This window comes from Caloenas nicobarica, chromosome 24 (assembly GCF_036013445.1).
Source record: "Caloenas nicobarica isolate bCalNic1 chromosome 24, bCalNic1.hap1, whole genome shotgun sequence".
NCBI classification, from domain to species: domain Eukaryota; kingdom Metazoa; phylum Chordata; class Aves; order Columbiformes; family Columbidae; genus Caloenas; species Caloenas nicobarica.
This window is the reverse complement of record NC_088268.1, coordinates 6,036,878-6,054,270: the sequence shown is the minus strand read 5'-3', so window position 1 is coordinate 6,054,270 and position 17,393 is coordinate 6,036,878. Positions and strand designations below refer to the sequence as shown.

The following is a 17,393-nucleotide window of genomic DNA, read 5'->3' as shown; positions in this document are numbered from 1 at the left end:
ATTTCTATGATTTCTATGATTTCTATTTCTATGATTTTTATTTCTATGATTTCTATTTCTAATTTCTATTTCTCCATTCCTTTTTCCATTCCGCTCACATTTTTGATTGTTTAACCACGTTATTCGTGCCCCGGCGGTGTTGTCAGGGCCGGGACTCGAACTCGGGTCCCGCGGGGCCCAGCTCCCCTCTGCGGCCGTCAGGTGGCGCCATCGCACCGCACGGCACTGCGGGGGGGCCGGGGGGACAATCCCGGGGGGGACACAGGGCGACAGGAAGGGAAAAGGCCCGGCCAGGCTCCAGGATCGGCCCCCAGCCCCCTGCCAGCCCCCTCAGCCCCTCTCGGGGTACGGACCTGCCGGCAGAGGCAGAGACCCCCCTACCAAAATAAAAGTCCCCTCCGAAAGCCACCCCCCCACCAAATGCTGGGCGCGGGGGACGGCTGGGGACAGCGCTGGGGACAGCGCTGGGGACAGCGCGGGGGGTGGCCCGGGCTGGGTGACACTGGGGGGGGCGCTCTTAGGGCAGTGGGGGGGTCAGGGCCCCGAGCGGGGGTGGGAGGGGGCACAGATCCCCCCGTGGGTGTCCCCACAATCAGCGCTTGGTGCTGCCCCGATGTCCCCGGAGGGCAGGTGGAGGATGGCAAGTTTTGGGGTACATGAGGCTGGGGGGGGCTCTGCCTTGGGGATGGTGTTGAACTGGGAGACACTGGGAACTGCTGGGGGAAGGTGGGAGCTGGGGAGGGAGGGGCGTATCTAAAACATGCCCCTGTGGCCACCCAGCCCGGCGCCTGGACCCATCCTGCTCCCCAACCTCCCTCCCGCCCAGCAAACACCCCCCGCACACCAAGTCCCCCCTCAGCACCAAGAGTCACCGATCCCCTTGCAGACAAGCCCCCCCGAATCTCGCAGTGTCCCCAGAGCCCCCCCAGCGCCCCCTCCCGCCCCTGCTCCCACAGACAGGACCTGCGACCTTTATTTATTCCTTCTCCCTCCTGCACCCACTCTTTGTTGTTTCTTGAGAGAAGGAAAAAAAAAAAACAACCCACAGCGCGAGGAGGCAGGAGCCTGTTTTGCCTCCCAGGCAATATTTCTGGAGCCAATCGGAATGCGCACCCACCCTGCCCGCTCCCTAATTAAAGGCTTTAAGCCGGCGGCCGCGCCGAGGTTTGGGCACAGTCACTCCTGCTGCTCGGGACGGTGCGGAGGAGCCGCTCTGGGGACACCGGGCTCTGGGGACACCGGGCTCTGGGGACACCAGGCCTGACGCTCGGGCAGCCGCCGGACTGGGGGGTCCTCAGCCAGGCGGGCAGCTCCCACCCCCCCCGGCTCCCGCCATGAGCGGCTCTTTCGACAAGAAGCTCTCCAGCATCCTGACCGACCTCTCAGGCTCGCTCAGCTGCCATGCCGCCTCCAAGGACTCGCCCACCCTGCCCGAGTCCTCCGTCACCGACCTGGGCTACTACACCGGCCAGCACGACTACTACTCGGGCCAGTCCTACAGCCAGCCCGTGAGCCACTACCCGTACCACCAGTTCAACCTCAACGGCATCGGCACCGCCGGCACCTACTCGCCCAAATCCGACTATTCGTACAGCCCATCCTACCGCCAGTACGGGCACTTCAGGGACCAGCAGCTCCCGGCGCAGGACGCAGGTGGGATGCTGGGGACAGCAGGGGCTCCGGGGGCGGCAGCAGGGTCTTTGTGAAGTTGCACCCATCTGAGTGTCCCCAGGTTGGGGACGGGGTGGCCGCGGGGCTGGGGAAGGCGGTGGTGTCCCCGCTGGAGGATGAGGTGGATGTTGGGGCAGGGGTCAGCCCCCATGTCCCCGCTGCTGCTGGGGTTGCAGCGTGTTGGAGCCGCGCGGGACGTGGCCGTCCGGGGGATGTCACCAAGCAGAGCGGGGCGACCCCCCCGCTGCTGGGGTATCTGCTCTGGGGCCCCTTTGCTGTCACCGGGCTCACGGCTCCGCTCTCTGTGCAGTGTCGGTGAAGGAGGAGCCGGAGCCAGAGGTGCGGATGGTCAATGGGAAACCCAAGAAGATCCGCAAGCCCCGCACCATCTACTCCAGCTACCAGCTGGCGGCTCTGCAACGCCGCTTCCAGAAAGCCCAGTACCTGGCGCTGCCCGAACGGGCCGAACTGGCCGCCCAGCTGGGGCTCACCCAGACCCAGGTAAGGGCTGAGCCCCCCGACAGCCCCCCGACACCCCAGTTCCCAGCCACAGGCAGGAGGGGCCGCGGGAGGGGGAGCCGGAGCTGCCTCCTCGCCGTGCAAAACCCAGATCCCTGGGAGCCTGGGAGAGGGGTCTGTTCACAGCGGGGTGGTGGGAGCTGGGGGGTCTGGCGGTGCCTGGAGATGGGTGCTCCCTGCTTGCTGGCGGGCGCAGGGGTCCCGGTGCCGGATTTCCCTGCGCAGAGCAGATCCGCGCTGCCGAGGGAAAGGCAGAGAGGAGGAAGGGATCAGAGGGAGCGACGGATCCCCGCCGTGCCCCGCTCCCTGTTTTTGGGGCTCATCCCCCTCCCTCCAGCCCCACCCCAGCCCTCGCTGTGCCCCAGCACCCGGTGGGGGCTGAGGCCAAATCCTGCCCCAGTGCCCAGGACGGTCCTGGGTCAGCAACGCACCAGCTCCCGGGAACGCGGGACCCAAATCCCAGGCGGGACAGGGCGCACAGGGCAGGGCGCTCGGGACGGGGTGCTCAGGACACCCCATCCCAGCAGCAGATCCTGGCCGCAGTTCCAGGCTGTCCGGGGCTCCTCCTGGGTCCCTCCTCCCGGTGCTCCAGCTCCCCCATTCCTCTTGGTCCTGTCAGAGACGGGACTTTGGGACAGGAGCCACATCCCCGCAAGGGACCTTGTGCTGGGGATGGCGGTTTAGGCTGGACTGGAAGAGCAGGGGGAGGTGCGATGGGCCTCTCCCCACGCAGCACCCAGATTTGGGGCTAAACCCTTGCTTTTGGGGTTTGCCTGGCACGGGGACAGATCTCCCCCACCGATCTGCTGGTGTGAGGCGCGTAGGTTGCCAGTGCCGTCACCGCGGCGTGCGACTCCCCCGCACCCGGTCCGTCCCGGCGCCCTTGTGCCGCCCTTGGCGCGGCGCTCCCAGCGCCCGGCCTTCCTCCTCCTCCCTTGGGCGATGAAGCAATCGGGGACACTCGACAAAGGGCTGACGGAGCGCGTCACCCACTCCCAGAGGGACATCCTGTTTGGGTGACAACCACCGCCCCCCCCGCCCCGTCCCTGGGGGCCCAGGGCGTCCAGCGCCGCCTCACCCAGCGCCAGGGACGCTCCCGACGCCCAGCGTGCCGGGCTGGCGTCCCGTGACGCGTGGCGTGGCAGGCTCCCCGTGACGCCCGTGTCCCCGGGGGGCGCCCCCCACGCACCGCGGCGCGGGGCCCCACGGCGCCCACGTCACGGTGCCTTTGCACGGCGTGTCCAGGCTCCCTGTGACGCCCCCATCCTGGGTGCCTTCCCGTGATGCGCCGTGCGTCCGAGGTCCCCGTGACACCTGTGTCCCCAGATCCTTCCCGCGCTGTCTCGTATGTCTGGCGTCCCTGTGACACCCATGTCCCTTGTCCCTTTCCTTGCTGCATCGCGTGTCTGGGACCTCCGTGACACCCATGTCCCAGGCGCCTTCCCGCTTGCCCGGCGTCCCTGTGTCACCCCCATCAGTGTCCCTGGGGTGCCCCGTCCTGCCCGTCCCCGGCGCTGACCCCCTGTGTCCCGCAGGTGAAGATCTGGTTCCAGAACCGCCGCTCCAAGTTCAAGAAGCTGTACAAGAACGGGGAGGTGCCGCTGGAGCACAGCCCCAACAACAGCGACTCCATGGCCTGCAACTCGCCCCCCTCCCCGGCCGTCTGGGACGGTTCCTCGCACGCCGGCACGCCGGGCCGGACGCCGCTGCCGCAGCCGCTGCCCTACAGCTCGTCCCCCGGCTTTCTGGAGGAGCACAACCCCTGGTACCACCCGCAGAGCCTCGGCGCGCCCCACGGACCCCACCAGCCGCCGGCCGCCGCCATGCACCACACCTCCCCGGGGCCCCCCCCCAGCACCGGCGCCGTCTATTAACAGCCCAGACCAAAACGAGGAACAGAGACAGTGCACAACAACTTTGCCTCCTTCTTGTTTTTTTCCCCGGTACTTTTTGGTTTTTCTTCTTTTTTTTTTTTTCTTTTTTAAAAAAGAAAAGGACAGCCCTGTACACGCGCCCCCAGCTACACACTCTGTACCCTCCCCTCTCCAGCTCGTCTCAGGAACTCGAGGACTGCGAAGGGCTCAGCTCACTCGCTCCCAGCCCAGGGCAGGCAAGGAAAAGGTGGCGAATTCTTCCTGTGCGTTACTCTTTTTTTCCTTTTTCCATCACCCGCTAATAAAAGAGGCCCCCGAGGAGCCGCGTCCCCCCGTGTCCCTCGCCAGAGCGTTGGGGCCACCCCAGCGAGCTGCCCTGGGGGGCTCCCCGCGCCGTGCCCCCCGCGGAGCCCCCGCACCCGCTGGGACGGAGCCGCAGCCGCGGAGAGGAGGACGCGGCGCCGCGGGGACCGGGAGCCTGTCGCCGACGCCGGGGGAGCGGGATGCGCGCCCCAAAATCCGGGAGTGTTTCGGGGCCGCGGACGCTCCACGGGAGCAAAGCGGGACCCCCAGCCTGGCCACTGCCGGGGCAGCTTCACCAGGGTCGCCTGGCACGATGCTCAGACAATAAGGTTGTTATTTAAAAATAAATAAAAAGTGTGGGGGAGAAAATATTTTAGTATTTAAACAGTTCAGGAATGGCTTAAGTTATTTTTTAAAGAGAAAAATCGTGCTAATGTCTGTTTTCTAACAGTGCCTCCATCTGTCTTAGTTAAGCTAATGGCGAAGCAAAATGCCTATTTTTTAAATAAATCGACAACACATTTTAAAGGAAAAAAAAACCCTCTTTACTATTTTTTAAGAGAATGATGCTATTTTTTTAAAAGCAGAAAATGCAGTTTTAAGAAGTGTTCATATGTGTTGTACAGTCCTGAGGATCTTATTTATGTTGCCTTATATAAATAGGGGTGTAAGGGGGTAAAAAGAGAGTGTACATAAGGTTCATTTGTATAAAGTTGATCCAAACCAAACTGGGTTCGGTCTGGTTTTTTGTTTGCCTTTTTTTTTTTTCCAAGGAAAAAAACCTGAGCTCCCTTTTCCGCTTTCCTGGGGCACAAAACTGATCTATAACTGGTAATAAAAGCACTTTGAATGTGATGGCTCCAAACACCATTTTTTGGGAGGTTTTTGGTGAGCAGGGAGGAGCTCAGGAGCTTTCCGGGTTGGGAAACGTGGAGTTAAACCCCGTGTTCCCTGCACCCCGTTTTTGGGGGGCAGCCGGGGGGTGGCCGGGGACCGGGGGGGCACCGGGCGGTGGGCACGGCCGTGGTGTCGGGGCCTTGGGACAGCGACGGGGACGGTCCTGGCGCTGAGCCGCTCGGGTCCCCCTGTCCCCGGTGTCACCGGCCGCGCTTCCCGGGGGGGAGCAGCGGGGGGGGGCTGGAGCCCCATGGCCCATCCTGGTGCTGTCCCCGGAGCCGTGCTGGGAACAAGGGACCTGCCCGGGGCTGGCGGCAGCCAGACACCCCAGAGCCGGGGGGGGACAGACGGGCTCGAGACGGGGGTGCTGGGGGCGGCAGCGGGTTGGAGAGGAGGAAACCAAGCGGTGTGACCTGGAGCGAGAAGTGGGGCATGAACTGGTGCTGCTTTATTTTATATTTTATTTTATATTTTATTTTATGTTTTGTTTTGTTTTGTTTTGTTTTGTTTTAAATTATTTTTTATTTTTTCATCTTGAGGGGGAGGGGAAAAAAAAAAAGAAGGTTACATATCCACAGATTATATAAATGCCGGGTGCATCGCTGCCTGGGACAGGCGCTGATCCTGCCCCCCACGCTCCGGGTGCCGCCAGCCCTGACGCTCACACGGCCCGTCCGTCCATCCGTCCCTCCTGTCCCAGCGCCGAGTGTGTCCCGCAGCCCACGGGGCCGCAGCACCCGCGCCCCTGGGGTCACCACCAGCGTCACCTGCTGCTCTTCCAGCGCAGAGGTGGCCAAGATCCCCAGAGCCCCAAAAAGGGACTGAGGGTCCCAGACAGCCCCCCCGGGGCCGAGCCCCCTCCTGCCGCCACTGCCCTGGCGCCCCAAAGCAGAACGGGGCCCGAGAGCTGGGGCAGGACCCCCCGGGCTGGGGGCATCACCCCCTGCTCCCCGCATCCGTTGCCCGGCCCTGGCACAGGATCTAAATTAACCGTCCTTCGTTACCCCGGTTATCCCAGTTACCCCGTGCCGGCACCAGGGATGGAGAGCGGCACCGACGGTACCGGGACGCGGCTATGGGCAGGACCGGAGTGCAGAGGTGGTTTCCAGGCCGGTGGGTCCCAGCTGTGGGACGGCAGTGCCGGGTGTCACCCCGGTGTCCCTGCACGGCTCTGGCCCCACGCGCAGCCCCCGGCTCGGCACACGAGTCCTGCCCGTTGCGACACGTCGCTGCTGGCCGCGTGCGTCACGGCATCGCGGGCACCGAGCGCGGGGGCAGCCGCCCGGCCCGGCATCCGCCACCGCGTCCCTCCCAGCGCTCGGCCAACCCGGCATGTGGCAGCCGGAGCCGACGGGCAACACCAGGCAGCCGCGGCATCGCCACCGGCCGGGGCTTTGTCGCCATCGCCGGCTCTGGAAAATGGGACAGAAATGCTCCGGAGCGGCCTTGGGGACATCTCTGCTCCCCGCCCGCCCTGGTCCATGTCCCATCACCCAGGCTGGGGTCGGGAAGGGGACACAATGTCCCCCCGCTGCCCAAACCTGCCCCGGCAGTTTGAAGGGGCCAGCTGCACTTCCAGCCTGTGTAGATGGAACGAGAATTTCTGAATGAGAAATTCTCCTTTCTGCCCATGTCCCCATCGTGGGTGACAAACACTGAGCAGGGAATAGTGGAAAATAAAAATAATGTATTTTCTAGCCAGGTTCTGGCCTCCAAAAAGCACAAAGGAAGAGGTGACCTGCTGTCAAACCTGCAGCGGAAAAATACCCCCAGCTCCCCAGACGCCCCCCGCTCCCCAAACCCCCTCGCTCCAGGGCCAGGAATTCGCGGGGCCGCGGGCAACACGGGGCAGTAACCTCGGGCTCAACGGGCTCGCGCCCCCCGCCCTCATCTCCCACCCTTGTGAAGTGAGACATCTTCGACAGCTCCAAATTGCCCGTAATTATCCCGAGGAGGCGGTGAGAAGCCCCTCACCAAGGGGCCTGGGTCCACAATTACTATAATTGCGCCTCCATTTCAGGGGAGCAATCGCCTGTCTGAAAATAGCAGTGGGTCCTGCACAGATGTGTGGGGTGACACAGCCTCAGCCCCCTGCTCCAGTGTCCCCATCTCTGTTTTCCCAGGAGCTTTTGGAGACAGAAACCCCCGAGGATCAGTCAGAACCGAAGCATCTTCTCCAAACAGGGGACAGACCGCCGCAAAAGGAAGCAGCAGGTACAGAGGAACAGTCTTTACAAGTGTACAGCCTATTTATAAAGGGGGTGGCACATACAATCATGGACGGTATTTATAAATAAAACCAGGCTGGGGGCGTCCGGGGACCCCCCAGTCCCCCAGGGTCCCCCCTGCCCCGTGTCCATGGCCGGAGGCCAAGTCCCGTCCCGCGGGACGGGCGCACGGGCGACGTGCCGGAGCCGTCTCGCTTCGGGCTGCGATGGAGCAGGTGATGTCCAGGTCCCTGCAGACCATGGCCGCCTTCCTCCTCCTCTTCCTCCTTCTCCATTTGCTGGTGTCCCCCAGGGCTCCGCTGGGCTCCCCGCTCCCTCGTGGGTGGCACAGACTGTCCCCCCTCGCGTCCCTCCTGAGCTGGCGGGCGCTGGAGCTGCAGCCGTGTCACATCATGGGGGCCCGGGGGACGCTGTCCTGCGGGTGCGGCTGGTACCAGGCGCTGAAGCTGTTGATGTAGCTGCTGGGGGCCAGGGGGGGCCCTTTGCCCGGCATGGGGATGTCCCAGAGCGGGGGGACGCTGGGCGAGCAGGGGGAGAGGGCGGTGGGGTGCAGGGGGTCCCCGTCAGGCGTGCCCGAGCTCTGCTTCATGATCTTCTTGTACTTGGAGCGCTTGTTCTGGAACCAGATCTTGACCTGGGAGAGAGAGGGGCGAGTGGGGAGGATGGGGTCGATAATTACATTGATAGTTACACCAATAATTACAGACCCCCTGGTGTCCCCGTCTCCCCCATCTACACCTCCCCTCTCCCAGGGGTACAGCCGACTTGGTGTGGGGGTCTGGGAGATAAGCCGGGGTCTGGGAGATAAGCCAGGCTCTGAGCCCAACCCCTTACAAGCCACCAGGGACTCCACTAAGGGCAGGTGAAGGAGAGCGTGGGGAGAGGCACAGGGAGCCCAGGGAAACGGGCTATAAATGCAGCCCAAGCCAGGAGTCCCCAGCCGTGCACGTCCCCTTGTGTCCCCATGACCCCCCCCCGCCACGGGCTGTGGCCCCCCCAGCCCAGCGGGTGCCGGGGCTGGGCCGGGCGCGGCGCGGTGGGGCCCTGGGGTGGTGGCCCCGCTCATTCCTCCCCGCGGTCCCCCCCGCGCTGCCGGCAGGTTCCCACTTGTCTCCTCTTCCCCGGCTTTATGAGTTCGCTTCGCCCCTGGCTCTGGGCTGCACCGCTGCCGCCTGCCTGTCTCTCCCCATCGCCTTCAAAAACCCACTCGCCCCGTCCCGCGGCCCAGGGCCGCCCAGCGCCGGGCACGGCTGGGCCGGTAGCCAGGCTCCGGGGCTGGGAAAGTCCCGCTGCCGCTGGGAGGTGCAAGCAGGGGCGCCCCGAATCCGAGCCCTGGGGGCCCACCGGCGCCAGCTCCCCCGCCGCAGCACGGCATGGCTCGGCACGGTTCCAGGTGCACCCCGGCATCGTGACGCAGTCTTAATCCAGAGTCACTCCCGGAGCCGCGATGGGCACGAGACCCCGTGCGGCGCGTCCCCGGGGCCGTGACCGTCCCCTCGCCCTGGCAGGGGCTGTACCTGGGTCTGGGTGAGCCCCAGCTGGGCCGCCAGCTCCGCGCGCTCCGGCAGCGCCAGGTACTGGGTCTGCTGGAAGCGCTGGTTGAGAGCTTGCAGCTGCAAACTGGAATAGATGGTGCGCGGCTTGCGCAGCTTCTTGCCCTTGCCGTTGATGCGCAGCTCCCCGTTGGCGACGGTTGGGGGCTTGTCGTGCTCTTGGGGTGGGAGAGGAGCACAGTTAAACCAACATGCTGAGAGGTTAATAAAGCCCAGACAACCTCAAACCATCCTCCCGGCCCTGGGGCTGCAGTGGGTTTTGCTTTTTGGAGGGAAGCGGGAATAAGCGGGGGGGGGAGATTTGCTTTTGCTGTGCTGGTTTGTTTAAGCCTCAGGTGAAGCAAAGGGGAAACAGGAGCAGGGAGGGATAGGATTATTCACCCAATATCACTGAGCAAGCCCAAGAGTGGGCAGGCTGCAGGGCCGGCGGCCGTGCACCCCATGGGAGGGCCAGGCGGGACCCCACGGGGCAACAGAGGGGGCGGCAGGACAGACCCCCGCCGCGGGCAGCCCCCCACCCTGAGGTGGGCGCCCCCACCCCGCACCATCTCCTCCCCACTCCGTCCCTTCGAGCATCCCCGGACCCACCTGGGGCCACGTGGCTCCTGCGGGGCAGAAACGCACCGAGGGCTCGGGGGGCAGCGGGGACACGGGGTCTCGGGGGCAGGATGGGGCAGCCAGGGCTCTGACGTCCCGTGTCCCCGGGGTTTCTCGCAGCCACGCAGCCGCCCGTCCCCCCGGGGCTCCGGGAGCGGGGGGACATCGCCCCGGCCCCGCGGGTCCCATCGCGCTTCCGACGGCTCCGTCCCGGCGCTTCCCGGGGGGGTCCCCGGCGCTCCCCGCGGTGGGCGCCCGGGGCGGGGGGGCGCAGCGCCGAGCACCCCGCGCCCCCTTACCTGCGTCCTGCAGCCTGGGGCCGTGGGCCAGCCCGGCCGGGGCGGGGGGGGGGCCGGGGGGCGGGTAGGGCAGGAAGGGGCCGCCGTGGGGCGGCGGGGGCGCAGCGGGGTAGGGGTAGGGCCCGGGCCGGCCGTAGGAGGCGAAGGGTGGCGGGTCGTGCTGGGGGAGCCCGTGCAGCGGGTAGTGCGGCGGCGAGGGCCGGCCGAGCTCCAGGAACGCAGCCTTGGCGGGGTCGGGCCCCAGGCGGCTCTCGGCCACGGAGCTCATGGTCATGTTGGGCCGGGCCGGGCCGGGACCCGCCGCCCCCCGACGGGCTCCGCGCTGCGCGGCCCCGCGCCGGGGATCCCCCGCCCGCCCCGCCCCGCCCCGCCCCGCCCGTGTGACGTCACGCCGCGGGGCACCCCCTGGTTGTGCCCCCCCCCCCCGGCAGCCCCCCTCCGTCCCATCCCCCCGGGTTCCCCCCGCCCGTGCCCCGGCCCGGAGCAACGTGCCCGCTCCCCAGAGGGGACACCCGGGCGGGGAGGCCCCCCCGGCCCCCCGTGTCCTGGCTGAGCCTCCCCGGGGGGCGCCTGACCCGCGAGTTCCTGCCCGTGCGGGGGTAACCCCTTCCCAGAGACCCCCTCCATCGAGGGCACGGGGGGTGGGTGGTCACTCCCCCACACACGGCCCCGGGGGGACGTGTCCCCTTGAGGGGGCACAGGGGACAGAGCCCAGGCAAGGAGGAGCTCAGGCCGTTCGCGCTCAGCTCACCAGTGCGGGGACAGGGGATAAGGATGGACACGGGACGGACAGACACCAGATCGAGGGACAGACACCAGACTGAGGGACGGACACAGAGGGCGTCGCAGTCCGGGAGGAGCGAGGGGGTGACACGGCCGGGGATGCTGGCAGTGAGGGTCCCCGCGCCACCCTCCTGTTAAACCATCTCAGAGCGTGTTTCCATCTGGCCGTGGTGCCGGGTCTGAGTCACTCTGAGCAGGGCCAGGAGCCCCGATATAAATAACTGAGCCCCTGGGTGACCTGGGGACACACTGGGGCTGTGTCCTGCCCCAGCTCCCCTGCAACCACCTTCCTCCGACCCTCCGCACCTGATGGCTTCTGCCCTCTCCCCATCCCACCCACCCTAAACCTTCGCTCCCAACCCCATAGGGATCACTGCCAGCCCAGACCCACAGACTGGCCCCTCAGTGCTGGGACAGGCTCGGGTGTCCCCATGTCCCTCCATCCCCACACGGAGCTGGACAAAGCACCAGTGTCCCTGGGACTGTCCATGGGCTCAAAATCCAACGTGAGCCCAACGTGGGCACAGGGAGAAGTTTTCCTGCCAGCCCTGCCCAGGCCACCAGACTCCAGGGGCCGGAGTGGAAAATCCCCCACCCCCAGCCAGGCAAAAGCGAGGGCCAAGCTGCAAATAAAAAGAGGCACAAGGAGAAATGCAGATGTTCTCGAGGCGTCCCCAGGGAGCCCAGCTTGGCCAGCGCCGACGGCGAAGCACCAGAGCAAACCTCCCGCTGCTGCCGTCCCGGCCCCTCGCTCTCCTGCCGGTGACTCAGCTCTCACCGGGGACGGGTGCCGGCTTGCCGGGATCGGCTACCAGCGCTTCCGCTCCCTCCGGGACTGAGGGTGGGGGGACGCTGAGCCTCGGGGCTGCGGCCCCCGTCCCGTGGGGGCTGCCTGAGGTGGTGGGGGGGCTCTCGGGGCTGGACCCTGAGCCCCTTCCCAGCCCCTGTGCTCCCCATCCCTCTGCTACGTGGTGGGCAAAATAAATACCCGTCATTAAATATAAGTATACATACGAGTACCCCAAAATGTCCACCACGTAGCAGAGGAGCCAGGGTCCCTGTGCTGGGTGCTGATGGGAGGACAGTGTCTCCAGGGGTCTTTTGGGGCAATATTTGACTTATGGCAAGAGGAAGAGGACCCTCACAGTCAAATCCTCTCCTGGGACAAGCTGTTGCGGCTCTGTTTCCTTGGTGATGCCAAGGAGGGATCCCCCCCCATGCCCGGGGGCTGGAGAGCAAGTGGATCCCTCCACTTGGGGATCTCCAAGCAGGTCGCACGGCGAGGATGAGCACCGAGGCCGTGGTGACACCAGAGAGGCAGCGGTGACACCAGAGAGGCAGCGGTGACACCAGAGGAGGGGTAGCCCATCCCACCCCACCCCATCCCATCCCATCCCACCCCACCCCACCCCACCCCATCCCATCCCACCCCACCCCACCCCATCCCATCATCTCCTCCTCCCACCTCCACAGCAGCCTGGCTCAGATGGGGTGTTGGGCTGGGGGTTGAAGGGTTGGTCTCAGCACCCCCAGCCCCATCCTGTGCCGAGGGGACGCCCCATCTTGGAGGCCACCGGGGCGGGCGCAGGGACAGCGTCACCCGCTCCGCATTCCCTCAGGAGACGGGGTGAGAAACTGGCACCAAACCTCGGGGCTGTGCAAAACTCCGGGCTGGTTCCCAGCGGCTCCGGGGCAGGAGCTGGTGCCACCGCGGCACCTGCCCGGGGACGAGCACGGGGTCAGGTCCAGCCCTCCTGTGTGTGTCGGTGCGGGCTGGCAGGGACAGAACATGCTGTTTGAGCAGCGTTTGGGGTTTGAGGGATAACCCGCTGCCAAAACAAATACATCAAGTCAACTCGTGTTAAATTAAGAAAATAAATCAAGGCCACGCTGGGAGCCAACTCAACGTCTCGGTCTGAGGCTGGCAGGTGCTGACAGCCGCGCGGTGGCGGGGAACGCGCCGGCGCTGCAGTCCCCTGCCCGGCGATGCTCCCACCGCGGCGGCGGGCGCTCGGGATGCGGCTTTGCTGGTGCAAAGCCGCGGCGATGGAGGCTCCAGGTTGTTACCTGCCGAGGCTGATGCAAGCAGGAAGGATTAAAGGGGTGCAAGGAAGCGGGGGGGAGCAGAAATGCATGTGCCAGGTAACAAACCTACAAGATCCTCCAAGATAAAGGGAGATCCCAACAGCTGTAATTACGCGCTGGAGATAGAGCGGCGCGGGGAAAGCCTGAAGCCAAGTGCAGGAATTCTGGGTTAATGGCAGCCCAAGGAGAAGTTAATAACAAGCCGAACAAAGTGGGAGCAGACAGGCTGGCGTCGGCCCTCCCACACGCCACCGCCGCCGCTAACGAACCGCCGCGCTATCGCCAGCCCGCGGGGATCCCGGGGGAGCCGGGGGCCGGTGCCGGTGCCAGCCGGGTGCTGCGCACACAGATGCCGCCCCGGCTCTCCCCGGGGTGTCTCGGCTGTTGGCTGGAGCTGAAGCCGTCCTGGGGGGACGGGAGGATGAGGGGCTGCTTGGGAGCAGAGAATCAGGGAACAGTTTGGGCTGGATGCTCCTCTAAAGGGAGCAGGTGACAGTGCGGGGACAGGCTTTGCCCCACAACACCCGCCTGTCCCACGGCCCGATCCTGCCCCCCGGGGAGCAGCAGCACGAGTGGGAGCAGGATCCGTCCCCGGGACGAGGCCAGACACCCAGGACCTGTTCCCCTGTGAGGAACCATGGCAGGAGCGAGACGGGAGCTGCTGCTGCGAGGTGGCCTGGAGGCGCAGAGGTGGCCCGGGGGACACACACGCCCGGGAGGTGACAGTGACTGTGGCCGTCACAGGAGGGTCTGGGACTCAGCTTCGACGGGGAAGTTCCAGAGGATGAAAGAGAAGAGAAGGTTCCCATTGATATTTTTCCCCCTTTCCATTTGCAGCGCTCAAGCACCTTCAGGAGGGATTTGAAAGGTTTTTTCTGCAAAAAGTTGCTCAAAACCAGCTTGTCCCCGAGGCTGCAGCCTCAGCAGCGCCTGGGCTGGGGCTCTGCAGCGGCTGCGGGTCAGACGGGGCCACCACGGCCACCGGCCAGGCTTGCACCAGCGTGTCCCCAGAGCACCGCCGGGACTCGTGCCCTGCTTTGTCACCGCTTGGAGTTGGGATGAAATCATATATAGGTTAAAAATCCTTAAAACAAGTGATCATTCCCCCCTCCTCCTTCCCGCTTTGTCCCCCCTCAATAAAGCAAATATTTCGGTTTAGAACTTTGGAGAGAAGCAAAACCAGCTCCAGCTTTGCTGCCCGTCAGTGCAGCGGCTGGACATTCACCCGGCACCGGCAGCTGCTCCCAACCGGTCTCTCCCCATCCCTGCTGTTCTTCGGGGAGTTTATCAAGTGCCTGGGACTAATTGCAGGAGCAATTTTCTTTTCTGCTGTCTAAATACCCCATGTCACTGTTCCTCCCCTTGTGCCCTGGCATGTGAAGCCAGTTTGGGGGATAATTATGCCCCATCTGGAAACCTTTGGGGAAGGTGTGAAGCTGCTAGGCAGAAATATGACATATTTAATCAATTATTCCATTCATTAGCCCCGTCCTCGGCACCTTGCCGTGCTAATTTGACAAGAGCAGCAGTTAAAGAGGCTTTTTAACCCTCATTCGCCTCCCGTCACCCTTGATGCAGAGCTGGGGAGGGGATGGGCTGCGGGGGTCAGACACGTGGGGGTGCACGGGGGTGCTCAGCTCCTCTTCCGTCACCGCCAAACCCCGTCCTGCTGGGGTTCATACAAAAGTATTAAAAACACGGATAAATTTATTTTATTTCCAGTTAAAAATGGGCAATATTGGTTCGGATTTCTTTTTTCTAGATAACTTGAATTTACTGTGCATTGAACTAACGAACAATATTGGTTTGGATTGTTTGTTTTGAGATAACTGTGGGGAGGCTGGTTTTCCCCTCAGGGTGAGCCTCACAACAAGCCCCATTAAGATCTGTCCCAGGCTTTCTACAGGATTTCCAGGGGACTCTTCCTTGCACGACGGCACGATATCGAGCTGGGGAAAGGCCGAGGTGCCGGGGGGGACCCGCTGACCCCTGCGGACACAGACCCTGCGGGACCCCCATCCCGGGGGGCAGGGACCCACGTCCCAGTCCCACAGCAAACGTCCACGAGCAGCTGAACGGAAGGGGAGGGAGTCACTGACACGTTACTGATGGAACAGAAGCTTTCCAACAAATACTTAGAGAGAAAAATATATATTCTGTTGACATTTCCCATATTTGGCAAAATCACAAGCCTTCCACCAAAGCCCCAAACACAGGCACAAAGTCCCTCGGTGCTTAATGAAAAGCAGCATCCCAAAAACGTGCTTTTCTTTAGGTGGCTAAGACTCTGAAAAAAAAATTTCAGTAATTTTTAAGAGGGAAAGGAGCAATAAGTCAGAAAAGCTTCAACATCTCTGTAGAAATGGGAGTTTTCTACCCCATCCCTGGCATGGGAAGGTGCCCAGGCCGGTGGCTGCAGGTGACCTCGGGAGAACGGGGTGTCGCTCCTCTTATATTGCTGTTCCTGGTTTCTTGGTTTTCTGGTTTGCTTGTTTGTTTGTTTGGTTTGGTTTGTGGTTTTTTTTTTTTCCCTGCGTGTACCATGTAGAAAGAATTATTTAAGCCTCTGGGGCCAAAATTCCCAGGCTTGACTTAAGCAAAATTCTCCGCGTGAGTTTTTGCCGGAACAAAGGAGTCGGGGTCTTGCACGGAGGGAGCACGGGGACAATCCTGCACCCTGGTCCCCTCCTGGGACAGCCAGAGCCACCGTCCTTCTGCAGAGCTGGAGGCAAAGCCGCCGGCCCCGGGGCGCAGGACACCCCGCGCAGCCAGTCGGGCCGTGTCACCTCACATGTCCCCGCAGCAGCTCGCGGGGGGTCATTAGTGGGGCTGACAATCCCCGCAGCACGCGCCGGGTATTTACATCTCTGGAGAAGCTGAGCTCAAGAAGGAGAAAAAAATTGTGTCGGTAAATGTATAATTAAAGTCCTATTAGGAGGCGCCGAGGAGTCTCCCGGGGAGCAGGGTGTACGAGATCGCTGCCTCTCCGACGGCTCTCGGGTACAAAAGTGTCCCCAGGCACGGCCTGGAGGGCCCAGGGGACCTGCCCTGGGGGATGTGGCACCGTCAGGGTCACTGTGGCGCTGGGACGTCCCTCCCAAAGGCAGGCTGTGCTGTGGGAGGACCGTCCCGTCCCGTCCCGTCCCGTCCCGTCCCCTGCAGCCGTGTTCCGACTCCAGAAGGACGAGCCGAGAGCTCCTGGGCTCGGGGGGACACCCGGCTGGAGCCCCCGGCTCAGCAGAGTTGGTGCAGGGGACAATCATGGACTCGGGGTTCACCATCTCCTCCCGCTCCATCCCTCAGCCCTTCGGGTGTCCTCACCCTCGCTGGAAGGTCCTTGTCACCCTCAGAGACCTGCCCACATCCCACCACATGCTGACACGGTTCATGGCTCCAACCCAGCCCAGCGACCCACCTGCCCGGGCGGTTATTGTTCCTCTCCCTGGAACCGTCCCCCTCGCAGAGGGGACACGTGAGCCTCCCCTGCCACTGTCACCCAGGGCTCTTCCTGGCTGTCCCTATTCAAAGGAAAAAAAAAAAGCAGGTTGTGGCCAGGTTTGACGGTAAATCACACGATTTCCGCACCGCCCGGCTCCCATCACCCTCCCCACAGGTGCGTTTCCCACCCAACACCTCCCACCCCGCCGGCCCGTGCTCCCGCATTAGTCGTGGTTCACTGGGTGCTGAATGGGGCTGGAATTCCTTAATCCACCTGCGGAGCTTTCCCAGCCCAGCCCGTAACCCAAGCCCTCGCACAAAGCCGGGCGGCACCGCCGTTCACCAGCACCCCCACAGGGACCGGCCGGCGAGGGGCTCGGCCAGGCTTTTGTCTCGCCATCGGGTTGGAAAACTCCACCTGGTCGCGGTTGGGCTTTCCAGGGATCCCATTTCATCCAGTTCACAGCCCAAAATGTGCCTGTGGGTTTGGGTCCAGCTGCCACCTCACCCTGAGCAGCAAAGGTGACTGGGGCGGTTGGAAGTGTTTTGGCTTTTTTTTTTTAAACAGGAAAATGTCGATTCATTGGAAATAACAATTTTTGCCAGGAACACAGCTGCTCACTTTGATCTGGGCAGAACTTCTCATCAAAATATTGCAGAGGTGTATGTGTCCATCCCACAATAAGCAGCAGCTTGGGCATTCACGTGGGGCGAGGGACCCCCCGGCTCCCCCCACCAGCTGGGTTTGCCCCCACTCTGAGACCTGGAAGCACGAGGGTCCCCGTCCCGCACCCCTCGCAGTCGCAGCCGTGTCCAAGCCGCAGAGGCGCTGGGACCCCGGGGTACGCGCTGACACCCGGGGTACCCACACCCGGGGCACGGGGGCAACAAGAGCTCGTCACAGGGTGCGACGGGCGAGCTTCGGCCTCACAGCCCAGGCAGCCGCATCCCATCCTCCTCCTCAGCAGCTCAGCCTGTGCAGCAGCTCCTGCCCCAGCCAGGACGCGGCAGCGGGTCAGCGTCTGCACAGCCAGGCCCCCGCTCGGGGGGTCGGTGGCAGTTCCTCCAGCCTGTGACAATGCCTGAAAGCGGCCGAGACCCCCGAATTCGCCCAGCAGAGGAGCAGAGAGTCCTGAGCCTTTGCAC

The 17,393-nt window shown here is 63.8% G+C and overlaps 3 protein-coding genes across 3 annotated transcripts; 2 read left to right on the top strand and 1 right to left on the bottom strand.

Annotated features, from left to right (window-relative positions):
• Positions 1 to 1,196: 1,196 nt before the first annotated feature.
• On the top strand, positions 1,197 to 5,058 carry DLX3 (distal-less homeobox 3). The gene is made up of 3 exons (XM_065650996.1): positions 1,197 to 1,653; positions 1,982 to 2,172; positions 3,726 to 5,058. The coding sequence occupies exons 1-3, from the start codon at positions 1,335 to 1,337 to the stop codon at positions 4,062 to 4,064; spliced, it is 849 nt and encodes a 282-aa protein (XP_065507068.1). The 5' UTR covers positions 1,197 to 1,334; the 3' UTR covers positions 4,065 to 5,058.
• A 793-nt stretch (positions 5,059 to 5,851) lies between these two features.
• LOC135998005 (basic proline-rich protein-like) lies at positions 5,852 to 7,711 on the top strand. The gene is made up of 5 exons (XM_065651022.1): positions 5,852 to 6,377; positions 6,452 to 6,741; positions 7,079 to 7,222; positions 7,388 to 7,478; positions 7,602 to 7,711. Exons 1-5 carry the CDS (start codon positions 5,852 to 5,854, stop codon positions 7,709 to 7,711), a joined length of 1,161 nt encoding a protein of 386 aa, XP_065507094.1.
• Positions 7,712 to 7,877: 166 nt separating this feature from the next.
• On the bottom strand, positions 7,878 to 10,215 carry DLX4 (distal-less homeobox 4). The gene is made up of 3 exons (XM_065650999.1): positions 9,942 to 10,215; positions 9,010 to 9,203; positions 7,878 to 8,126 (listed from the first exon to the last, which is right to left on the bottom strand). Exons 1-3 carry the CDS (start codon positions 10,213 to 10,215, stop codon positions 7,878 to 7,880), a joined length of 717 nt encoding a protein of 238 aa, XP_065507071.1.
• Between the last annotated feature and the right edge of the window lie 7,178 nt (positions 10,216 to 17,393).